A 22248-nucleotide genomic window follows, 5' to 3' on the forward strand; every position below is an offset into this window, starting at 1 on the left:
CTTCTGCTGCTGTTGTTTACTCTTCAAGTTATACAAACTATTCCACTCTCGTGTGGCCTGAAGAGGCACATTTTAAGCCTTTTAGCTGTGTTTCCATCCACCTCAAACTGATGCGACATCAGACATATCTTAAAGCAGGGCTCTGAGACTTTAACTTCACAAAGAAATATGTTGACATTCAACTGATCCCCAATGAGAATACAAGACAACCTCTTCTCTGACAGATTTCAAAGAACATGGCACCTCTTCCGAGGGACAGCTCCTGTGACCAGAGCCCTTCATCTGTCTGAACAATACTGTGTGAGAGAGTAACCCATGACTATTGAGTAGGTTCAAATGTTTCAAAGCGTGCAGTCTCTTTTTTGGCATGAGTCTGCTTTTAGCTGTGTTATTCTTGTCAGAAACAAGACTTCTCTTCAAATACATGAGAAGAGGCCCATTGTGAAAAGCCCCCAGTCCAACTAAATTGTAATCGTGTTTTTTTGTAATTCACAGCGTTTTCAGCTTAATTCTCTATGAACACATTTATTAATATCTATACATGACTGCAAACCAGTTACGTTTCTAAAAGGACAGGTGGATGTTGTTCTCTGGATCTGCTCTTTAACCTAAGGCAACATTTCAAAAGTAGAAGAAAGAAATCCATGTTTGGAACCTTTGAAGCCAGATTCTGACCGTATGTGGTCTAGAAGCATCATGCTTCAGATTTGAAATGTTATCACATCAGTGATAGGATCAGTGTGGAGAAATAGTAAATATTCACCCATGGTATGTGAAAGGAATTCAGCCAGATAAAGTGTAGGCATGTTGCTAGGTGACAAGTACCATTTGATGTCTTACATTGAAATGACTACAGTGTTATGGCCCCCAAGGTATAGCATACTTATAGTGTTGATATCCTGGTAGCTCTGTAGCTTTTCCTACCTGGGGCTGTTTTACAACCACAAATACATTTATTAAGTAAATAAATACATGTGGGCAAAATAGATAGAAGCACATCAGCTCTCTACACATTAGGATTCCAATTGTTCCTAACAGTGTAACAGTGTCACACGCCCAGTGTAGTGGTCATATATACTTAAATAGGAAATGTACTGATTTTGAATATTTAAGTTAGTGCTTGAATTCATAAAAAGAAAATGCAGTCATGTCTTGGTGATATTAAACCTGAGTTAAGCACAGTGCTACTGTTTTGTACAAGCTTGTAGAAAAATGAGAAATATACAACTGCCTTTATTCACAGAAAATACATTAACATTCAGCTCAGGTTCCACTATAGCTGACTCATTAAATTCTGCAAGGGATACAGCTGTTGTAAGTGTAATTAATGCACAGTCCTCCAAGACCTCTTACAATCTCTTCCCTGCGGATTGCAGGGTGACTTAAAGGACTGGACTGCACTCCGAATCTTAAACATGGCCAAACCTTGCTCCTTTAAACAGTAAAGGGGAGTGTCAGACCGTGAAGTAAAAGAGGTAAACATCATCCATTCTACGTTGAGAGGAAAACCTCTCCCTGTTATCCCACATTCATTGCTAGGACAAAAACACAAGTGGTCCCACCGGCTCTGTCACTGCTTGACATGCCTTCTGCGCACCGTCTTACGCTCCACTGCCAGTGTTGAGGATATGGGGGTGGGCACCTTGGGACCCTTGACAAACCCCCTCGGCAGAGCAGTCAAGTTGAAGGACTGAGTCAACCTGAAGGATGCTGTGGACATGTTGAACAAAGAATATATGGCATATATGGCTTTCGCATGAAATTATAAAGACATATAAAATAATTCCTCCCACGTGTGTTGGTATCTCCTTAAAATACAGGTTCACTTGTTGCCTGGTCCCATCTTGACTTGAAAGTTTCCTAATTGAAATTCTGAAATGTAGATTTTTTCATTCTCTTGTTGACAGAAAAACTAGAACTGAACAGTATCTTTTAAAACATTTAACATGTTAACTGTTGATATAGTAATTCATATATATGCCAACACTAATACTCTTTTTTCTTTGCTCTGTAATTGCAATGACACATAACAATGTTGATGTTGAATATGTAATAATATTTACCTCAACCTTTCTCAGATATAATGTTAACTCAAACTAACAGAGAGAGCAAATATCCTTCGCACTAAAGTTTGTTTGTCAGGTCCAATTTGGTTTGTAAAAACATTGCACCCTTGCTTGCCAGTGTCTTTAGTACTTTCTAAGAACTTCTTGTTGCTCCCCCTCCTTCCTCTCTGCCCACACATCAAGTGAAGGCAGCCTGATCAACCCTTAATAGGGACTGGTAATTAGAGATTTTGCATTGCTTGTCACATTGCAGCCCTAAGCAGGCTTTCCATGGTTGCTATACACTTGACAGTTTAACAGTGTGGAAAAAAACAATATAATGTACAGTGTATGGCCCAAATTAGCCTGGCAGCAGTAAACACAATTACACACTTTAAAACAATACTGACACTAATTAGGCCACCAATGTCTCATTTCAGAGTTCACGTTCTTTGCTCATTTCTGGGATACAAAGTTACTGGAAAACACACTTGGACAGCCAGGATGATATGTATTTGGAATACAAATCAGACTTGTTTTAATTGTTTTGCATTTCAGTCCTTCAGGAAAACCATATGAGTGGTTTGTAAGATGAATGGAATCATTATTTTGGTTCTTGAATCAGAATCTGCTCTAAGACATTACAAATTAAACATTTTCATTGCATTGATATCCTTACTGTGTAGTAGATCTGCTTCAAGTACAGATCTGCTATGTATGTAGTATATGTAAATGCTTGCATTAAGTCAATGAATATAAGCCCTCATTGCATATTCGGATGTCATTAAGATATTTTGTTTATAGCATAACTGTATACCAAAAAATATATTTTTAATAAATAGTTAGCTAGTATAATTATCTCTTTGTATAATGTGTCAACCATTCTGTGAGAAAGAACCATGCTTTGCAATGAAAGATCCGGGTCAAGGTACTTTAAACAGTTCAGTCCTGGGTGAAACAGAACCAGGGGAAAACAACCTTCAACATGTGTACAAAATACTTTTTTTTTCTGAAACTCCTTCTGCAATGGTGCAACAAGCAGGGCCTTTACTATCTACAGAAGCGCTGCTATTGTGAGAGGATTGCAGGGACATGTTTGTGCAAAAAAAAACTGTGTCGCCCTAGCTGACTGTTTGATTTTGTGCAAACCAAAAATAACATTTGCCTGCTAAATGTGTTTCCCCATCCTTCTGTACTAAACAGAATTCATATTTTATTTACATGCATTTCCATTTCTGAGGCTAACCGGCTTTTTAATATTAATGACACTTTTAAAAGTGGCAGAGTGCATTGTCTGAGATTGTCTCATGCATTTCCACTGTAAAATATTGCATTAATCAAAACTGTCCATCAATCCTGATTCCTTGCGTGAATGCTGGATGCATCATGTGATCAAATACAGTTTAACAGAATGTATCTCTTTCCGTGCGTGCGAGACAGATTGATCAAATAACAACTTTGTGTTAATAGACACAGATCCGTAAATTATATTATTTGCTTAATAAAAATGTATTTAGGTAAGTAAATCATTGTCAGTGTTACGTATTGACAAAACATTTTTTGGGTTGCGATACGACCTCAGCGTGTGATTCGCTGTATTCTCAGAAGCCTGTTCTCCCACAATTCAACAGGCAACAAAGAAAGGAAGGGTTCGACTTGAAGAAGCTATATTACAAGAAAGAACAGCCTTGCTTCTGTCACTAAAGGAAACGAGAAGAAGCTAACATGTAGACCAGACATCAGAACACTCTTTGAATATTTGGCTGCTTTTTATCTCTAGAATAAAACACAGAAAAGTGATCCTCCAAGAGATGTTTTTGACAGCTAAAGCTAGCTAGCTAGCAAATAGGCTAAGCTTGCTAGCTAGCGAGCTATAAAGCTAGATGCTAGCTAGCTAATCAGTCACTCCTGGTTGCTGTCGTCTTCTTTTATTGGAAAATTCAAATCAATTTTCGGAAAACCAGAAATGCAGATGTTCAACTAAGAGTAAGTAGCTAGACTAGCTACCTTTCCAAACACGGGGTTGATGTCTAGCTAGCCACCTTGACACAGCCAGCTGCATAGTTTGGTTATACCTAGCTAGCTAGCTTTGTGGCAAGTAGCAAATCAGTACCTATAATCCACACAGATACTAGCATTGCCATTAGTAGCATTGTTCGTTTAGCCTGACAGGTAGTCTAGTGATTTTCTACGCCGTTGTCTTGCTAGCTAGTGAGTTTTTAATCATCGTCAAAAGCACAACAGGCCCACAAAGCTTACCACTGCGGTACGTGTCCATATATCAAGTTGACCTCATTATGAGTAGCCTAAAAAGTTAGCTGCTTTTTCATTTGTCGTTTAGCTACCTAGAAGCAAGGCCTAATATTAGCTTGCTTGATAAAACAGTAGAGAAGTAGCAAGGCAGGCACCTAGCTAGTTAGCTACTTACTAGCATTATGTCTGGCACATTTTAACTGGCGCGCAGAGAAGTAATTGTTAAATGTATAATTGGAAGCAGATGTATTGCATGTTAAAATATTTATTATTGATAATGATAGCTCCGTTCACGATGGTTCAGAAACAGCTCTGCTAGATTGTTGACAGCTGGAAAAATAGAAAGCAAGTTAGCAACCACATTTAATTTGTAGCTTTAACTGGGTATACTGAAAAGGTATCATTCCATAGTTGGCTGGCACATTTACTACTGCAGTATCTAAACATGATTACTGCAGTTTTAATATTGATGAAACGCTATTAACAAACACAAAATGATGATCAACTGTGATGGTTACTATAAGCATTGACATGACATTTAACAGTGGTCTGTTTTATGCTGTTGTCTCCTCACAGGGGATGCCAGCGAACGTGTATGCATGACCAGCTGTGTGGAGCCTGATGGGAGGACATTGTGGATAGCACCTTCATCAGGAGATCAGGAGTGTCATCACATCCCATGCCCCCACCTCGGCGGACCATTTAGAATGAAGAAAATCAGCCTTAAGACCATCCGCAAGTCCCTTAACATCAACAAGGGCAAAGAGGAGGGTGACTTTGTCATGCTACAGCAGCCTTCACTGGCCCCTGATTTCGCGAAAGAGGACTCTTTGTTCGGGGGCTGCTATACCAAAGACCTCTCAGGCTGCGACCTGGGTGTTGACGAGGACAAGACGGGTCCCAAGGGCCGCTCTAAGAGCGAGAGTCTGATGGGCTCTCTCAAGAGGAGGCTGTCGGCTAAGCAGAAGGCCAAGGTCAAGGGAGGCTCGTCGGCCATGGGCTCAGCGGACGACGACGATACCTTTTCCTCCTCCTCGGTTCCCATCAGCTTCAATGAGGTCAAAGCCCAGCGGCCTTTGAGGTCTGCGTCTCTCCGTAGCCATCATTACAGCCCTTCGCCATGGCCTCTTAGGCCGGTCAATTCGGATGAAGCCTGCATCAAGATGGAGGTAAAGGTTAAAGCCATGGTGCACTCTCCAAGCCCTAGTCCCAACCTCAATGGGGTCAGGAAGGAATTTCACGACTTCCAAATGGAGGGGATTTTCCAGGACCAGGCAGAATCCCTAAAAACCATGCAGCAGCCGCAGAACGGAGACATGCACCTAAATATTGACGAACACGTGCCTGTGGTCCTAGGCCTCACACCCCAGGACTACATCCAGTATACGATGCCTTTAGATGAGGGAATGTACCCTGAGGGGTCCCACTCCTTCTGCCTGGATAGCTCCTCTCCCATGGAGGTGGTGGCAGAGGCAGACAGTGACTCCCTGCACACGGACCAGGTTCAGGTAGACCAAGACCTGGTGAACCTGCCCCCAGACATTTTCATGGAGCAGTCAGTGAATGGGCTGCTCCTAGGCTCCGCTGAAGTGATGCTTCGAAACTCCAGGGTGGAGCCCCCGCCCCCTCTGTCCCCTCTCTTACCTCCGCTGCCTAGCAACGAAATTCCAAGGACTTTCTCCGGGTTTGGCTCGGCTGACAGTCAGGTGGCAGAGAGGATGAGACGCCACCTGAACTTCGACCCTAATTCTGCCCCTGGGGTCAGCCGGGTGTACGACTCGGTGCAAAGCAGTGGCCCCATGGTGGTGACGAGCCTGACTGAGGAGCTGAAGAAGCTGGCCAGACAGGGCTGGTACTGGGGCCCCATAACCCGCTGGGAAGCGGAGGAAAAGCTGATCAACTTGCCCGATGGCTCTTTTCTGGTAAGGGACAGCTCGGACGACCGCTATCTCCTCAGCCTAAGCTTCCGGTCCCAGGTCAAGACTCTCCACACGCGGATAGAACACTCGAACGGCCGGTTCAGCTTCTACGAGCAGCCGGATGTTGAGGGCCACACGTCCATTGTGGACCTGATAGAACACTCTATCAAGGACTCGGAGAGCGGAGCGTTCTGCTACTCCAGATCCCGCTTACCAGGATCTGCCACCTACCCTGTCAGACTGACCAATCCTGTGTCGAGGTTTATGCAAGTGCGCTCTTTGCAGTATCTGTGTCGGTTTGTGATTAGACAGTACACCCGGATAGACCTAATTCAGAAACTGCCTTTGCCCAACAAAATGAAAGATTACCTGCAGGAGAAGCACTACTGAGGACGTGAGATAGGATCATGGTAGCAACTTGCACTTTTGGGTTCAATTAAGAGATTTAACAAGGTTTACAGACATCCATACTTTTGCGATGATTGGTTCCATTGGCTCTTTTTGTCCAGCAATGACTGTTTCAGTGTCCAGTATGTGTGTACAGCCTACCCTTCATAAATGCATAGAACCCCTGTATGAATCTGTTAGAGGGCTAAGGGTTAAGGCTAGGCTATACAGATTTAAGGTAAATTCTTACATTAAATAGGACTGTACTGAAGATGAGTAGTTCTCCCCAGTAACGGCAAAGGACGATGGAAGAATCGCAGGTAGTGTCGGTGAGGATTAATGATATTTTGCATTCTGTATAAAACTAGGGCCAATTGAAGAATATGGTTTCACTACACATGACATCTGAAAATGCTGCAGTGAAGAAATGTGACATTTGGGATTGTAATTTTCTTAATTCATGATTCATTTTAAAGTTCTTCCAACTATTCAGAATTCATTGTGACAAATTTTAAAAGTGGCCTCATAAAAAAATTGGTAGGTTGAAGGTGTTTACCAACCAAGTAGGTTACTACTTAGGCTAACTAACTTTTAGGCCTAACGTTGATCTAAATAATGTTAAGCAACTTGGTCGACTTTGCAAGTAGGTAAACAAGCAGTGTGTAGCCATGTCGGTTTCAAGTAATAAAGGTACTATTAGAATATGCTGGTTTCTATGTTGCTGCACACGCAACTCTAGTGTGCTAGTATGATGGCCTTTTGAATGCAACTATAAGTAACAAATGATCATAACCTTACGATAAAAAGTGTATCATGCTTATCGTCATTGTCCCTGATGGAACAATACTTCCCCTCATACTCAGTTTCTCTATATGAGTTTGTATATTGGAGCAAAGGGAAGAGCACATAGTATGTGACACAAGTGCTTTATATGTAAACTTCGACAGGGAATCATGTTTTCACGCAAGTCAGAGCATCTTTTGTCATTGGTGTCCTAGAAAGTATTTTGAAATTGATTTCAGAGTACTTTGGTATGTTGGTAGATTGTGCATATAGTCTAGGCTTAGTTAGCGAGATGGGAAGGGACCAGAGGAGGAAACCACAGCGCCAGGCAGCAGAGAGTAGTTAGGAACATTGAATGGTGTTGCATGTAAAAAAAAAAAAAAAAGAAGAAAAAAAAAGCATAAAGACTTGTTAACAGTTTATTTCTTTGAAATGTATAGAAATGAAGGATCTAGATTGTATGTAGGGGTGTAGAGGGATTTTTGTTCTTGGTTTTGATGATCATGAGCTGAACATTGTGTGGAAGTTTTCTGTTCTGTTTTCATCTTGGTGACATCTGCCATTTGGAGGACTAGAAAGACGCCTTGTTTAGAGGTTACATCAGTGTTTATGATTGGCTTGTATCTTACTTTGCCTGTAATTCATTTGTTTACAGGAGGCATGTACATCCACTACATTAATGATATTAGTGATGGTAGCCATCATGTATTTAAAAAAAAATTGAAACATTACTAGAAACTTTATTCTCTGTTATTGTGCCTGGCAAAGGTATTTATCCTCTTTCAATCTATTGAAAAGTTTCACATATCAGCCTAATGTCTACACACAATAACCCATATTCGAAGTTTAACCAATATTCTGAAATATTTTCAGATTTATTGAAAATGAAATGCAGTCATCATTCGCCTCAGTATTCAAACCCCTGCTTACATGTGCAATAAAGTAGTTGTGTTTTATACTTTTTTTGCATGCCTTGATTTCATTTCGTTGACTAAATCGCAGCAAGTGATCAAGGGTCTGGGGTGCTTCTGCTGAGTGGTGGTGGGTATAGATCCATAGAGCAATTGTTTCTTCTGACTGATGTTTCAATCGGAGAACTTTGTCAGGATCATTAGGATCCATGCTTTCCACAAACCTCAGTAGTGTGATGGTTTGCTTCTGGGTTCCTACTTCCCTTGATGACTTGGTGGTTATTTAGTGAACTAAGTATGGGAAAGAGTTGTGAGCGGCCCAGGCCACAGCTGATTTCTCAGAGACCATTTGAACAAATAAGAAAGATATTCTTTTTCAATAGAATGTTTTTTTGATTAGACTGGTAGTACAATCTAATTAGTGTCAATTAAATAAGGTTGATAGTTTGAAATGAGGTGAATTCCTTCACAAGGCTCTGTACAAATACTGTCCTCCATATGGTAGTGTTGAAATGGGTCCCAACTGTCCACACCTGATAGCACAGGTGTGGTCTGTGTTGGTGTAACTGTTTGTATTGCGTTCAAATCCTTGGTTTGATGTGTCGTCTATGGGATACAAAGGGTAAGGCTCCTGTAAAACAGCAATGTCACTCATGACGATTATCAAGGAACTAGAGAACTAGAATGTGGATTCAAATTGAAGAGAATTTAAATGTGAATTGATAATGTCAGTCTTTTGACTACATTAATAATTATTAAGTGTGTTTCTGTTTTAATTGCCATTTGTTGTTTGATTTTGATAAACAGGAACCAATATGATATACACCTTAATATAGTATTTCTGCTGTGATTTTTCCAAATACTTCAGTAGCCTGTTTTTTTTTGTTTCCCAAATTCATTGTCATATTGCCTCCAATGTGTGAGGTTGATGCTTGGTTAAACTGCTGCATTTTGAATCCATGGTTGTTTAGCACTTAACCAGCTCCATCAATTTGTGTTTTATGTTATGCATCTCTGCAAATGAAGGTAATTGTTTACAATGATATATTTGGTGGTAAATACCATTTCCCTTCTCCTTTACTTTTTCCTTTCTTACACAAATATCTTGGTACAATTTCAAACCCCAGTTTATTTAATGTGTTATACACATTTGTGCTGCTTAATGGATATGATTGCCTTTTCTTGTATTTAACTATGGGAAAACAGAATGTCACAATTTAGATGTATGTACACCTAATGACTTATCATCTTGGGAGAGCAAAAATACATCTGCAATTTGTAAGGAAAAAATTCAGTCAGTAAAAACAGCATTAGTATCTATTTAGGAAATCCTCAGTAGAAAATGCATCACTCCAGTTTACATTTGTTGTTAACTGTCAATTTTCCAAAGTAGATTGTTTTCGTCTTTTGTATTTTTTTCTTTTGGAAAAAATCAAGTGATTTATTGCACATTTTGGATACAGTTCAAGAAGTTTTTGTATCTGCCGATTATAAATTATAAATAAACACTATATTCCGAAAGTTCTATTTACCGTTTTTGTATCTGCTCAAACCTTAAGGGAAAATGATCCCAAACACAGCAACATGACCCTCAACTTCACTGTTGTCCATTTCATGTGTGAGAACTCCCTACATGCAAGTTAGTCCAATTGAGCGGCATCGTTGTTCCATAACACTGTCAAGAGAGTCTATGCAGGAGACCGGAGTTAGTTAGTGTTAGAGAGAGGAGAAAAGATTGTTGGTAGGAGAAGAGGGGGGAGTATTGGTGTCAGGCTTGGACCTCAGATCTCCTTTTACACCGTTTGCATCCTGATGAGGAGGTGAGCCTTGTTAACTGTGGTGTCTGACAGCCCTCTCCAGGCATCTGAGGTGAAGATACACAACTGTTTACTCTCTTCGCTCAGCTCCTGATGATTTATTCATAGCATACACTGGTGGTCGCATGTCATAGTGAGATGCCTCCATCATGAAAGGGCTCATCCCAGCCTTTTTGGCGTCTTTTTTTCTGTAGCTTTAAAAATATATATTTATTCGGGAATTTGGAATAACTTATATTTGCTCTGCCGGTACAACCTTCTGTAGTGCAACTTGCCATGATATGAAACAGTATTTCTGTTTTTCAGGGGTATCTGTAGGATGCTCATGTCTACGCCAGGAACATTCACTTTCCGTGCTCTGAATACCTACAATATTGATTGAGGCTAGGCCTTAAAACTATGATTTAGGAGCAGTTTGCTTTGATGGAACACTGTTGTTAATTTGGCAGCAGCAAGCATCGCTGTTCCTGTTGCCTTTCTAGCAAATATACCATCAAGAGAACAGCTTGAGAGTGTTTTCTTCATGGTTAATTTACTTGCCCACATATTTACTACAATGGATCGAAATGTTAATAAAACAACAACTGCTTATAGATTAGCCGAAACAGAAAAGGAGAGCTTGAGTCGGTATTGTGGGTCCTTTGTGTGAGTATTGCTCCTCAATACTCCTAGTACTGTCACTGTTTGCAATGTCACTGTTTGCAATGGGGTTCTCATTTTAAAGCTAATTTCTTTGTGCGATTTTCAGTTAAAGACTGTTGACTGAGGACCAATCCATCAAACTTCTGGGTGCCCGGATTGATGATCTAGCCCTGCCATCTGCTGCACTGCATGGCGCACCCATTTGTCACTACCAAACAAGGATGATGAGGATAGCTTGAATTAGTGGGTGAACATATATAACCTTTTAAATCGACATGCCAGGAAAGCATTGGTGGGTCTGGCTTGTAATGATAAAGCTGCGGTTACCTGCTGGCAACAGATGTCTCTCAGCTCTGAGTGAAAGGTTCAGCCCCATTGGTGCTTGTGATCTCATGCCAGCAGGCCCATACACCACTGAGACCGTCTCCTTCCACATCTATCATGCATTAGCTATCTCTGAACTTCAATTAGCCCTGTTAGAGTAGAGACTGTGTCCATAATTACCAAGTTCCCCTTCCGTTGAAGGACTCATTTGACATGACAAGGGCTGTGATCCCTCTACACAGTGGTGAGTTCAGCTGGTTCAATTGAGTTGTTATTTTATTGATTTACTTAAGTATACATCTGGAATTAATACATTTTAGAAGTAATTGCTGCTCCTCCAGACACTACCCTGTTAGAACAAAGTGGTCCTAATTGTGGCCATAATATTCAGTACACAGCATATTTATCTACCTACAGCACCTGCTCAGTGAAGAGACTCTGTTACAGTACCTGGCAGTGGACATTGTTAACTGCCACTAGACGATGGGGCCATCTGGCACTATCTCTTTGGAGAAAATGAGGTAAACAGATAAAACAGTTTGAAGCTTTATCTGGCCACTGTTGTGTCTCATCCACCTCTTAAAAAATTGTGACAAGAGAAAGTGGTGGTGAGATTGTGTTTTCATTACAGTTAATGAAATGCACACGTTTGTTGTGGAGAGCAGTAGTCATGCAACCACTACTCCATGTAGCTAGTTAGTAGCCTTGAGCACTATTTGTCTCGTTATATTTAGCATGGCATAGAAGTACGCACTCCTGCACAAGGCCACAGTACAAGGTGGTATGTTTGTGGAATGGTGTTGCACGTGTGGTTTGGGTACGTGCTCAATTGAGGGAGTGTGTGCGTGTTGGCATTTGTGATTAACATAAGGAGCAGGATGAAGGCCAAGGGGAGTCATAGGAACAGCCATAATTGCACCATTAAAAGGAGTGACATCTGGAAACCTGGGGCAGCCAAGGTAAAAGAGACAGTGCTCTGCTATCCTCACACACACACACACACACACAAACACACACACACCACACACCCCGCCCAGTGACAGTGACAACGCTTTCTCCTCCCCTCAGCAACCTTCCCATATCTCAAGCGGGAGGAAGAACAGGTGGCGGCCATCAGGAAATGGATGGAAAGAGTTTTGAACACAAGCCTCGCTTCCATTCCTCAAGGAGCACCTTGCTACCTGCCCTTCACTGACGGTCCAAGTGGCACGGTGAGGACGGGGAGATGAAACGAGAACAGGTGTTAGTGTGTGGTGTTTGAAGAGGGGGAGTCCTCCCTTAGGTCTCTGTCAGAGCTGCTCTGGGACTACAGCTGGCCTGCCTCCTCAGTTTGGCTCCCTGGCTTTCAGCACAAACCTGAAATACCAGGACACATTACACACTACAGGTGTTTGCTAGTTCAGGAACATGAACCAACAGTTACCACATAGTATGTTCAGTCATATATTTTAACTGACTCATTGACTCTTTTGACTTCATTTGGTTTCGGTGTTCTTTTGCAGGTTGTAGAAGTGAGTATTAGGCTACAAATGCATTGCTGTACAGCCAGCTTGATATTTAGCAAAAATGCATCAACACAAGATTTCACTCTAATTTGGAAAATGGAAAAATGTATAATTAATGACATGTCTGCCGCCAATCTGTTTTTTAAATAGTGAACTAAAGTACCGTTGCTTTGTGATTGAATTTCCCCCTCATCCTTCACACTTTGAACTACTGCCATCCCAGAGGCCATTGCCACTCCCACAGTCAAGATGTCGCATGGCAATTAACCAACAGCACTCCTTCCAGAGAACATCGTTCCAGTCCTCAGAGCCGCCTTACCTTCACATGTATTCAGGCATCATTCTGTGAAGCTCCTCCCTGCCAACCAAGATGAACTACTGTACCATAGCAAGTTACGCTTCCTGTGCACGCTCAAGAAACACGTTGCTTTTCTGCTGTGCGGCAGTTCTACTTTGCTTCTGTGCTGCCAACCTCTGGCATGAGACGATCAAGGGGTCTCTGAATTGAGTCGGAGCACCTGAAGATCCCATCTCTTAACAGCCATCATTGTGACATGCTCTGCATGAATCAAGCTGCGTCCCAGTCTGTTGCTGTTGTGGCTGTGAAAGGGCTCTGCTACTTATAGCTAGGCTCACGCCATATGGATGCCAGTATATGCCTGTGGTGCATTCATTTGTGAGTAGAAGCCTGGTAATGACTCCAGTGCTATTATTTGCCCCCAACACGAAAAGCGCATCATAAGGAGAATGAGTATTCATCATTACGATCTTCTACCGAGAGAAGCCTGTGCCTTTCTCTCTGCAAGTCACCGCTTCAGGGTGGTTTGATTTGATATGCACACATCTCTGAGAGATATGCTAATTGGTCTGCCTCACAGCACCCGCGGACATGAATCATGAAATCAAATCGAAAATAAAATCACATCGTGCCACTCCGTCTCTCCAGGGAAGGATAGGAAACATCAAGGCATGTCAATATGTTTGACCTCATCTGTCTTTATGACTTCTCTTTCAGAGTAACAAATGCATCTACTGTACAAGTGAATTCTTATCAAGGAATTTAATTTGCCTTAAATTGTGCTTTCTTCTTTGCTTGTAAAGTATTGAGCCGGTCTTAACTGTCATTGTTTACTTCACACAGTGCTTAAAATGCCCCAGCAACAGCTCAAGCCAATGGGGCTAATGAACAGACGGCAATCTAAAGGAATATTACACTTCATCAAATCAACAGCTTGATATGGATATTTTACTTGACAAATATTTACATTAGCCATCATTGCATTTCACACATTTTACACTGGCCATCTATTCAATTCAGTTTATTTTATTTAACCTTTATTTACACAGGCAAGATCATTAAGAACCAATTTGTATTTCCTTCTTTACATTAGCATGCACACAAACCCCACTCAACACCAGCCCCCATCCTAGTGATTGTCATACCTTAGGGTCCTGAGATTCTGACTAGCTTGTTAACATTCTAACCGACAGAACTCACAGTTGAGGTTTTGCTAACAATTATCCACCAGAAGAACCAACCGTTTTGCACCTTGATTATATTGTCAGCGACACCATATGTTGGGGCTCCATGTGAACACTTAAATGGCTAAGTGTGTGTTTATGTCTTAACTGACTGATCAGATTTGTTAGCAAGTAATTTGATTTAAGACTGGGGGGCCCTCGTTTCCAGACTCTCCCCTCTGCCCTGGTTCAGACGTTTAAGCCAAAACATTTTTTTGAACGATTCCCAAAATGCCTGCAATGCTGGAGTTGGTGAGTCACAATTTCCCTAAAGGCATTCTTGGCATACTGGCGTTCCTTTCATAAACATCTAGAGAGCACTGCATGATGTTGGAAGGCTGACAGTCTGCAAGGGGAATACAGTACTTTATGCTTGATCCCACCATGATTTAGTCCTAAATGGTGTTTAGACGTCTGATTAAGATTTCTAGTTTTTTTTGTATCCTCCTCTTGCTCTGCCAGATCTTAGATTCCGCCCTTTTCAAGTGCAATTAAAGTTTTGAGATTCAAAGAACAGTAATGTTCAAATGATGCCTAGAAATAAAAAGGCAGGAAAAGAATGATTCTGTCTATATCATGGAATGTCACGACCACGGTCATTCACGGTCACACAAGGCTACGGTACATGATCCCAAAAAATAATTCACTGCAGATATGGTGTCATTAGCTAATCATTGGGATGGTATGTTCTGTGTGTTTTTTCTGCACACAGCAGAGTTTCACTCTTATGGGGAAGATCTAAGGAGTGGACCCATCTATAACCTTGATGGATATTAGAGTGAGCACATGTGGGTAGCAGGCTTGAAAGGGTGCCTAGAGGGGACAATACTAGTAGCCAGCATTAATGGCAAAATCCAGAGCTAAGGAATTAGAAGACAGGTTCACAGTTTGCTGTATGAATGCACATTTCTTTAACCAGCTTCAATTTTAATGGTCAGTTGGTCAGCTGGTTACATTGATAAACAACTCAGTAAAACCCAGTGTTATTTTAGGATGATCATGGTAAGGAAATTCTTAAGCAGAATCTGGTATAGCTTTATACTGAATGGTAAGTTTACATTTCTCAAAGAACTAAATCCCAGTTTTCTGACAACAGCTGCCCACTAACCCCAGACTCCTTTCTTTCCAGTTAGTTCTACTTCTACCGATCCCTGTTAAGTCAGCTAACGTTGACTTTGTTCTGTAGACGTCCATCTGATTGACACAGCAGTTGAGTCACTCCTCTGTCTGTCTCTGCCTCTTTGAACCTCCAACCTCTATTCAGTCACACAGACTGTCTGGTCTAGATTCTCCACTCTGAGGGAACTCCGAGGCCTAGGAGCGCTGTTCTTTCACTTATCTCCAGAACAGGGGAGCCTGGCAGGGCAGGCTGTCCTAAATATGTCCATCTCCCTTCTTCTTAAATGCATCCTGGATTGACACAATGGCAGGCCCCTAAATTCATGCAAGATGGCTAATGAGGGACAGTACTGTTAATGACGTACATTCATTTATTATTCAGAGTTGGTGGTCTTGATAGTGTCTCCAGTCGTGTATTACAGTCACCCTGCAATTGTTTCCAGTTAGTAAATAATGCAGCACAGTCTTGATGAGTAAAAATGACCGTGGGCCATGCAATAGTAATGAAGATTGGGAGCAGACTAAAGCAGAACTGAAATAATTCTGTTTGAGGATAACGGTTAAATATCCACAGCTGTCGTAGCACAGATCTGCAGGGATGCACTTGGATAAAAGAATGTGTTGCTTTATTTATTCATTTCTAAAAGTGTCAATAGCTGGAAAAACACTGTGGATGGTTTAACGTCAGCTTAAAATAAAAGGAGAAAAAAGAAAATAAACTAATAATCAAATCAAGGAGTAGGAGGTCTTTGTGAATTATGGTGCTCTAATAGCACAAACAAACATTTATCCAGATGTTTGATGTGAGACAAGTCACATGCCAGATCTTCAACACAATTATGTAAGAGAGAGGGAGCTAAACTGATCAAAGTTGAGTGTGGCTGTGAGTTTTTATGGGCAACACTGGGGGCGCGTTAAAGTTCGAGGTCTGAAGGTGAAAGTGAAGGTTGGTACTAAAATGATATCTAATATCTGACGAAACATTTGTTTTTTTAGCTCAAGCATGGCATTTCATTGAAAGTTTGATAGAGGCTCTACTTTTAAAGGCACCTATGCTGTCTTTAAATACTGGTCTCCACTCACATTCTTAGTTTTGAAGGTCAAAGTCATCTTTTAAATCAGAATCAATGCCCCTGAATGTTGGAAAGTACATTTTGTGAATTGAGTACATCTAATCTGTTGGGGGGTCATTGAAATTCACTTAAATACTGTGAATGTGCTGAACCCAAGCATCCTATAACCATTATTTCACTCACTTGGCTCTCTAGAAATACCCATTGATTGTGACTAAATCTAAGACAAAGACTTAGTTATTTTCCAATTACTGTAGTATAGTAGATGTTTGCCACAGTGAACTTACTTTGCTGCAGTGCATTGAGATGCCCCTAGATGTCCTTGTTCAGCAAGTGATTCTGAACCTGGCTATAAAAGTGAATTGCTATATTGTTCAGAGGAAATGTCTTTTGATGGAAAACTATATATTTACATTTCATTTACATTTAGTAGACGCTCTTATCCAGAGCGACTTACAGTAAGTACAGGGACATTCCCCCCGAGGCAAGTAGGGTGAAGTGCCTTGCCCAAGGACACAACGCCATTTGGCACAGCCGGGAAACGAACCAGTGACCTTCTGATTACTTGCCCGATTCCCTAACCGCTCAGCCATCCGACATATCTCAAAGCATTGAAAACGGTTTGGTGAGCAACAGGGAAAAGATAACAAAGACACAAGAAGGACGTGCAAACATGGCATTTAAGAAGCAGGGGGAGAATCCGTTAAAACCCTTATGTGTTAAAATAATCATCATGGATCTATGGACAAAATGTAACCATACCCAACTCGATTAAAAATGATCGTATTCCCTAACAACCCCTGTGGTTCTCTCAATCTGAGACTGTAAGAGTAAATCCTCTCTGCTTGACAGTTACAGTATAGGGATGAACAAGGAATAACTTACATTGACGACTCCTTCTATAGAGAGCACACTCATTTGAATACACCTTGGTTTCCTCAAGACCAGCCCCTCTCTAATGGATTGAGCCAACCAGCAACATTACTATTCTATAAGTGTTCAATATTTTGTTACAGCTAGATCTAGGGATTTCAAAACAGCACATATTTGATTTGCCATCTGTATAACATTTCAACAGCTCTTCCAAGGTTTACAAAGTAAGCTGGGATACTTAAACTCTCTGTCAGCCTGTCTGTCTGCAAACCCGCTTTTAGAACACAAAATATGCACAATGTGCAGTGTTTGGATCTATGAATCATAAAGCTAAAGAACTGTCAGCCTCAGCATTGGGGAGTCGGTGTCTCAACAGGAGAGATCTGGAGCACACGTGGGTGGTATTTAAAACTAAATAGGAATCAAATAAAAGTGAAAATATATAAAGAAATACTATTCTCTTTACTGAGCTGAGTTCATTGAGAGAGAGAGAGAGAGAGAGAGAGAGAGAGAGAGAGAGAGAGAGAGAGAGAGAGAAAGAAAGAAAGAAAGAAAGAAATGGTTGTTTCATTGGAAGGGTACCATTGTATTGGTCTACGGGTTTGTGTCTCTATGAATGAGATTGTCCCTGTAGTGTGACACTAATAAAGTGTGACATATATGCTCGTTCCAACCGTTTAGAATGGTGCACTTTCTGTGACACATTTTAGCACCCTGTCAAGTATTTCTACTTCACTAAACTTTGAGAAGTAGTGTTAAAAGATTATTATTATATAACTATTACTGTCAATTCTCTCTATCATTTTGAAGGAAATGTTCTCAGTAATGTAGATAATGTGCATATTAGCTACAAAAGCTACACATTTAAGAATATTATCTCAATTGGTTTGGCTCCTTTTGAAATACAATGTTTCAAGTCTGTGCTCGCCTGCCCAATGCTTGTCACTCAAGAAAAAACTGCAAGTCTCCTTTCATCTATGCAGGTAGGTGCCTTTTTTTCTGGATAAGTGCTCCCAGGTGATATTCTCTGCTATTCAGAATTAGAAATATAAAATATGTGTCAACATCAGTCAGTTGTCACATTTGGTATTGTGGAACGTTACAAAAATCATGATTTATTCCTCAAGTAAAATGTCCCTCAAGCATGTATTCTCATTTAGGCCTACAATGTAAATATGTGTATTCCTACTATTAGTAAGGTGGCTGAGCGGTTAGGGAATTGGGCTAGTAATCAGAAGGTCGCTAGTTCGATTCCTGGCCATGCCAAGTGACGTTGTGTCCATGGGAAAGGCACTTCACCCTACTTGCATCGGGGGGAATGTCCCTGTACTTAACTGTAAGTCGCTCTGGATAAGAGCATCTGCTAAATGTATTAATATCATTAAACATGTGTTCATGTTGTGGAAGGAGCTGGTGCTCTTGGTAAGCAGTGTCTTGTTTAAGATTCCCTTCCGATAATGAGATAGTTTTACAATGAGATGTTTTATATGTGTCATTTGTTTTAGAATGTGCCATGTATGCTGGTCCCTACCTAAAAGAGACTCTGGAGGAACAACAATGAAGTGCGAAACAGAGCTGTCATTCATCTAGGGGTTGACTGTAACCAGATACCCAATGAGAGGGGTAGGATCACTGGCCAGGATGCAGTAAATCAATAGCCATATTTAAAGGCCTGCTATTGGCCTCTGTATTGCAAATAAATAGTGACCTGATTGTATAATAATAACATAAAGCTTGTCCAGAAAAAGTTACCACATAATTATTTTTTAAATACACTCAACACAACTCAAAATGGTTCTTCACTTAGAACAGTGGATTTTTGGTGTTTTAAAACCCATTGACACTGTATGACTATGTTTAGCTTGTGTTCTGCTCCTCTCTCTTGCCAACCGTCTCTGGAGGAGGGGATCCCTCTCTGAATTGCTCCTCCCAAGGTTTCTTCCATTTTTTCTCCCGTTGGGAGTTTTTCTGGGAGTTTTTCCTTGTCTTCCTTGAGGGTTTAGGTTGGTTGAGGGGCAGTTCTATGGGCGTATGTGAAGCCCTCTGTGACATGCTTGCGTGTAAAAAGGGCTATACAAATAAATTTGATTTGATTTGATTTGAACAGATTTGGGACAAACAGTCTTGCGTGATGTTCTGCAACTCGCAGAAAAATGCATCCGTCGCTTATTATTCCATGTTCAAGAGTACTCCCTTAACCTGTGCAACCACACTCAGCAGGTACTAAGTGGACATTACCAGAAGTGTTTCTCATGATACAGAACTAGCTGATGAACCACTTGAACCTGTCAGATTTTCTGGCAATCACCTGCCCTGTAGGAAGATATTTTCAGATGGACGTTGAATCTGAAAGTGAAGCAACAAGCACTGATGCTCGAGATGTGACTTTCAACGTGTCCTTGTTGATTTGACATTCCCCATTGGGTGATTGTTCATTCCTCAAAACATATTTCCAGATACCAGAGTTGCACGGTGCGTTCTTATGTGTCCGTCCATGTGTGAGTGTGTATGACATATGCGTGGTCACACTTACGTGGGTAGCAAATCTAAGTCAACCTCTCTGAGATACCGCTGTCCCGTGAAGCTACTGTGCTGCAGTCAGTGGGTTACCTTGACAACAATGACCTAGGCTTGGTTGGGTTTTGGTTTAGGAGTTTGGTTGTGTTTTTAAAAATAAACGTGACAAAGGATGTACATTTTGAATTTACTAAATACATCATGAACTCAAAATGATGTCAGTTGGAAAATGTCCCCCAAAATCTCTCCCTCTCCCTTTTTCTTTTCTCTCTCTTTCTCTCTCTCTTTTACTTTCTTTCCTCCCTCTCTCCTTTCTCCAGACTACAAATAGAATTCTGCTGGAGTAGCTTAGTTTGGGGTACTGTGGCACTTTGTTTACGTATGTACCTGGTGTCAGAGTCTTGACTTCCTTTCCCTTTGTTAATCTGCAGTAAACAACATGCCTGTCTGGAGACTGTGTATGGCGGGGGACATATTTTTACCCAAGAAAAAAAAAAAAGACAAGAAAAAAGAAAAAAACACAAGCCATGATTAAAGATGATGCCTCTCCCACTCCACAGTGTGCACCATGATAAAAGGGGCTTAGATATCCCGGTGACAGGTTAAAGCAACACGCCAGGCTAATTGACGCTGCTGCCTCTGTATCTCTCTGCAGCATCGAAATGTTACCCAGTTTCATATCGTAGTGCACACAATCTGGTCCCCAAAGTGTGATGCAGAATACATACCAATTGCAGTGTTTTAGTCTAGCTGTCAGTTGCGGGTGATTCTTGTACTATTGCAATGAGGTCAACATGTATTGTTAATTGAGAGGGTATTGTCACATGTGGTCTGCTCGGTTATGCTGAATATTAATATGTTGTCTGTAGGCAATGTACTCTGCGTTTTCTATCTGAGCTCACAGCATGTCAGGTATTCAAATAAGCAAAGTATGTCTGCATGAAAACACATGGTCACAGTTTGGTCTATTTTCTACAAAGACATAAAAGAGCAATCAAGGTCATTCCCAAATGCCAAACAATCACCTTTCTGTGGCAACTGAACCAAAGAAATGAAAGAATAATAAAAATTAAAAAAAAGAATTAATAATGATTTGAAACCAAACTGGGAAAAATACAAATTTTTATATTTAATTTGACACATAAAAATAAAGATCCCAATGTTTTTGTGTTAAATAACAGATATTATTGAAGCAAATCATTCAATGCCAATTATGTAAATTGTGTGTTATCTAGTCTAGTAACACATAGAGTTCTCATTTAGATTAAACACACTTATGATGGCTGGAGTGCGAGGATATAAAGCTACACACACTTTATGTAATGCTGCTGCACAAAAGCACACTTTAATGCACTGCCACTGTTGAACACATTACACTCATATTTTCCCATGATTCAATTTTCTTACAATGAGCAGTGCTTTAATAATGTGTCAGAGAATGAAACCAAAAACAACACAAGCATCAACATTTACTCCACAAGCCCTCCAGCTCATCTTCTCTGCCAGCCCATGTGGAGTCTGTGGTGGCTGAGAGTGTGTGTTTGTCGTAAGAGTACTTTCAGCTGATTAAATATGTGAATATTTAGAAATGACAATTCTTAGCGCCAGCTGCAGATAGTCAGCGGGTCCATTCCTTGGGGAGACACCAAGCTGTTCCTCCTGCATTCACCAACACGCGCCTCACTCAGAAGGAGGCTCCAGTAGCATTCAAGGGGGCTCCATGTTGTTTGTAGAATCCGATTTTTCCTGTAAATACAGAGCACTTCGCACGCTCCGTGTACAAAAGGGACCGTTCCCAAAGGACTGCCAATGTTTGGCTTTCAATTAGCGATGCAGCCTCTTCCCCCCTCTGTGCGTGCCGTTTGATAGCGGCCGTGGTGGCTTTGGAGGCTTGCGGCTCTGCTGTGTTCGTCTGGGCAGCCCGGGGATGAGGACGGGCCGTATGAGAACACTGTTCACATGCTCCTCTGTGTGCAAGGCTGCTTGTATGTTTGACAACAGAGAATATGCATTCTGGTTGTATGCACGGTAACACAGTTCAATGTCATGACAGATCTTTCGGAGAGGGTTGGTGTTGGCTGATAGGGCCTGAGGGGACGGGGAGAAGGTGAAGGATTAGGTTTTGAGGCCCATTTGTCAAAGAGATTGCGTCTGTGATTTTCTAAACCCTTTTTTTCATTTATTTATCCTTGTCCCATTAAAAACGGAATTCTGAAACGTTTCCACGGTGTCATATTGCATACAAATAAAATACAATGAAGATTCCTCTATGTTCCGTTTATGAGCGTGTACAAGGTTTGGGTTTGTGCTGTGTGAATGCCTTTCTCTTCGTCATTGTTGAGGCATATTCCTGGAACAGATTTGAAGCATCGTGCCAAGATCACCTTGCTGTCTCTTACTATTACTAGCAGAACGGATGAAGACCTTGCCCTAAGCTCTTCATTTATATCTCCAAAGGAAGAAAACAGACAGATGTCATTCACATTAGAGAAACCTCAGTCTGGATGTGTTCCTGCCCTGGCTCGAGCACCAAGGAAGAAAGGCTAGTCATCTCAGAGG

The 22248-nt window shown here is 41.2% G+C and overlaps 1 protein-coding gene across 1 annotated transcript; it reads left to right on the forward strand.

Moving 5' to 3' along the window:
- The first annotated feature begins 3610 nt into the window (after positions 1-3610).
- Positions 3611-8348, forward strand: socs6a (suppressor of cytokine signaling 6a). The gene is made up of 2 exons (XM_084703476.1): positions 3611-4031; positions 4875-8348. Exon 2 carries the CDS (start codon positions 4898-4900, stop codon positions 6605-6607), a length of 1710 nt encoding a protein of 569 aa, XP_084559602.1. The 5' UTR covers positions 3611-4031; positions 4875-4897; the 3' UTR covers positions 6608-8348.
- Positions 8349-22248: the final 13900 nt, after the last annotated feature.

This window comes from Hypomesus nipponensis, chromosome 8 (genome assembly GCF_054491055.1).
Source record: "Hypomesus nipponensis isolate SF chromosome 8, ASM5449105v1, whole genome shotgun sequence".
Classification (NCBI taxonomy): Eukaryota; Metazoa; Chordata; class Actinopteri; order Osmeriformes; family Osmeridae; genus Hypomesus; species Hypomesus nipponensis.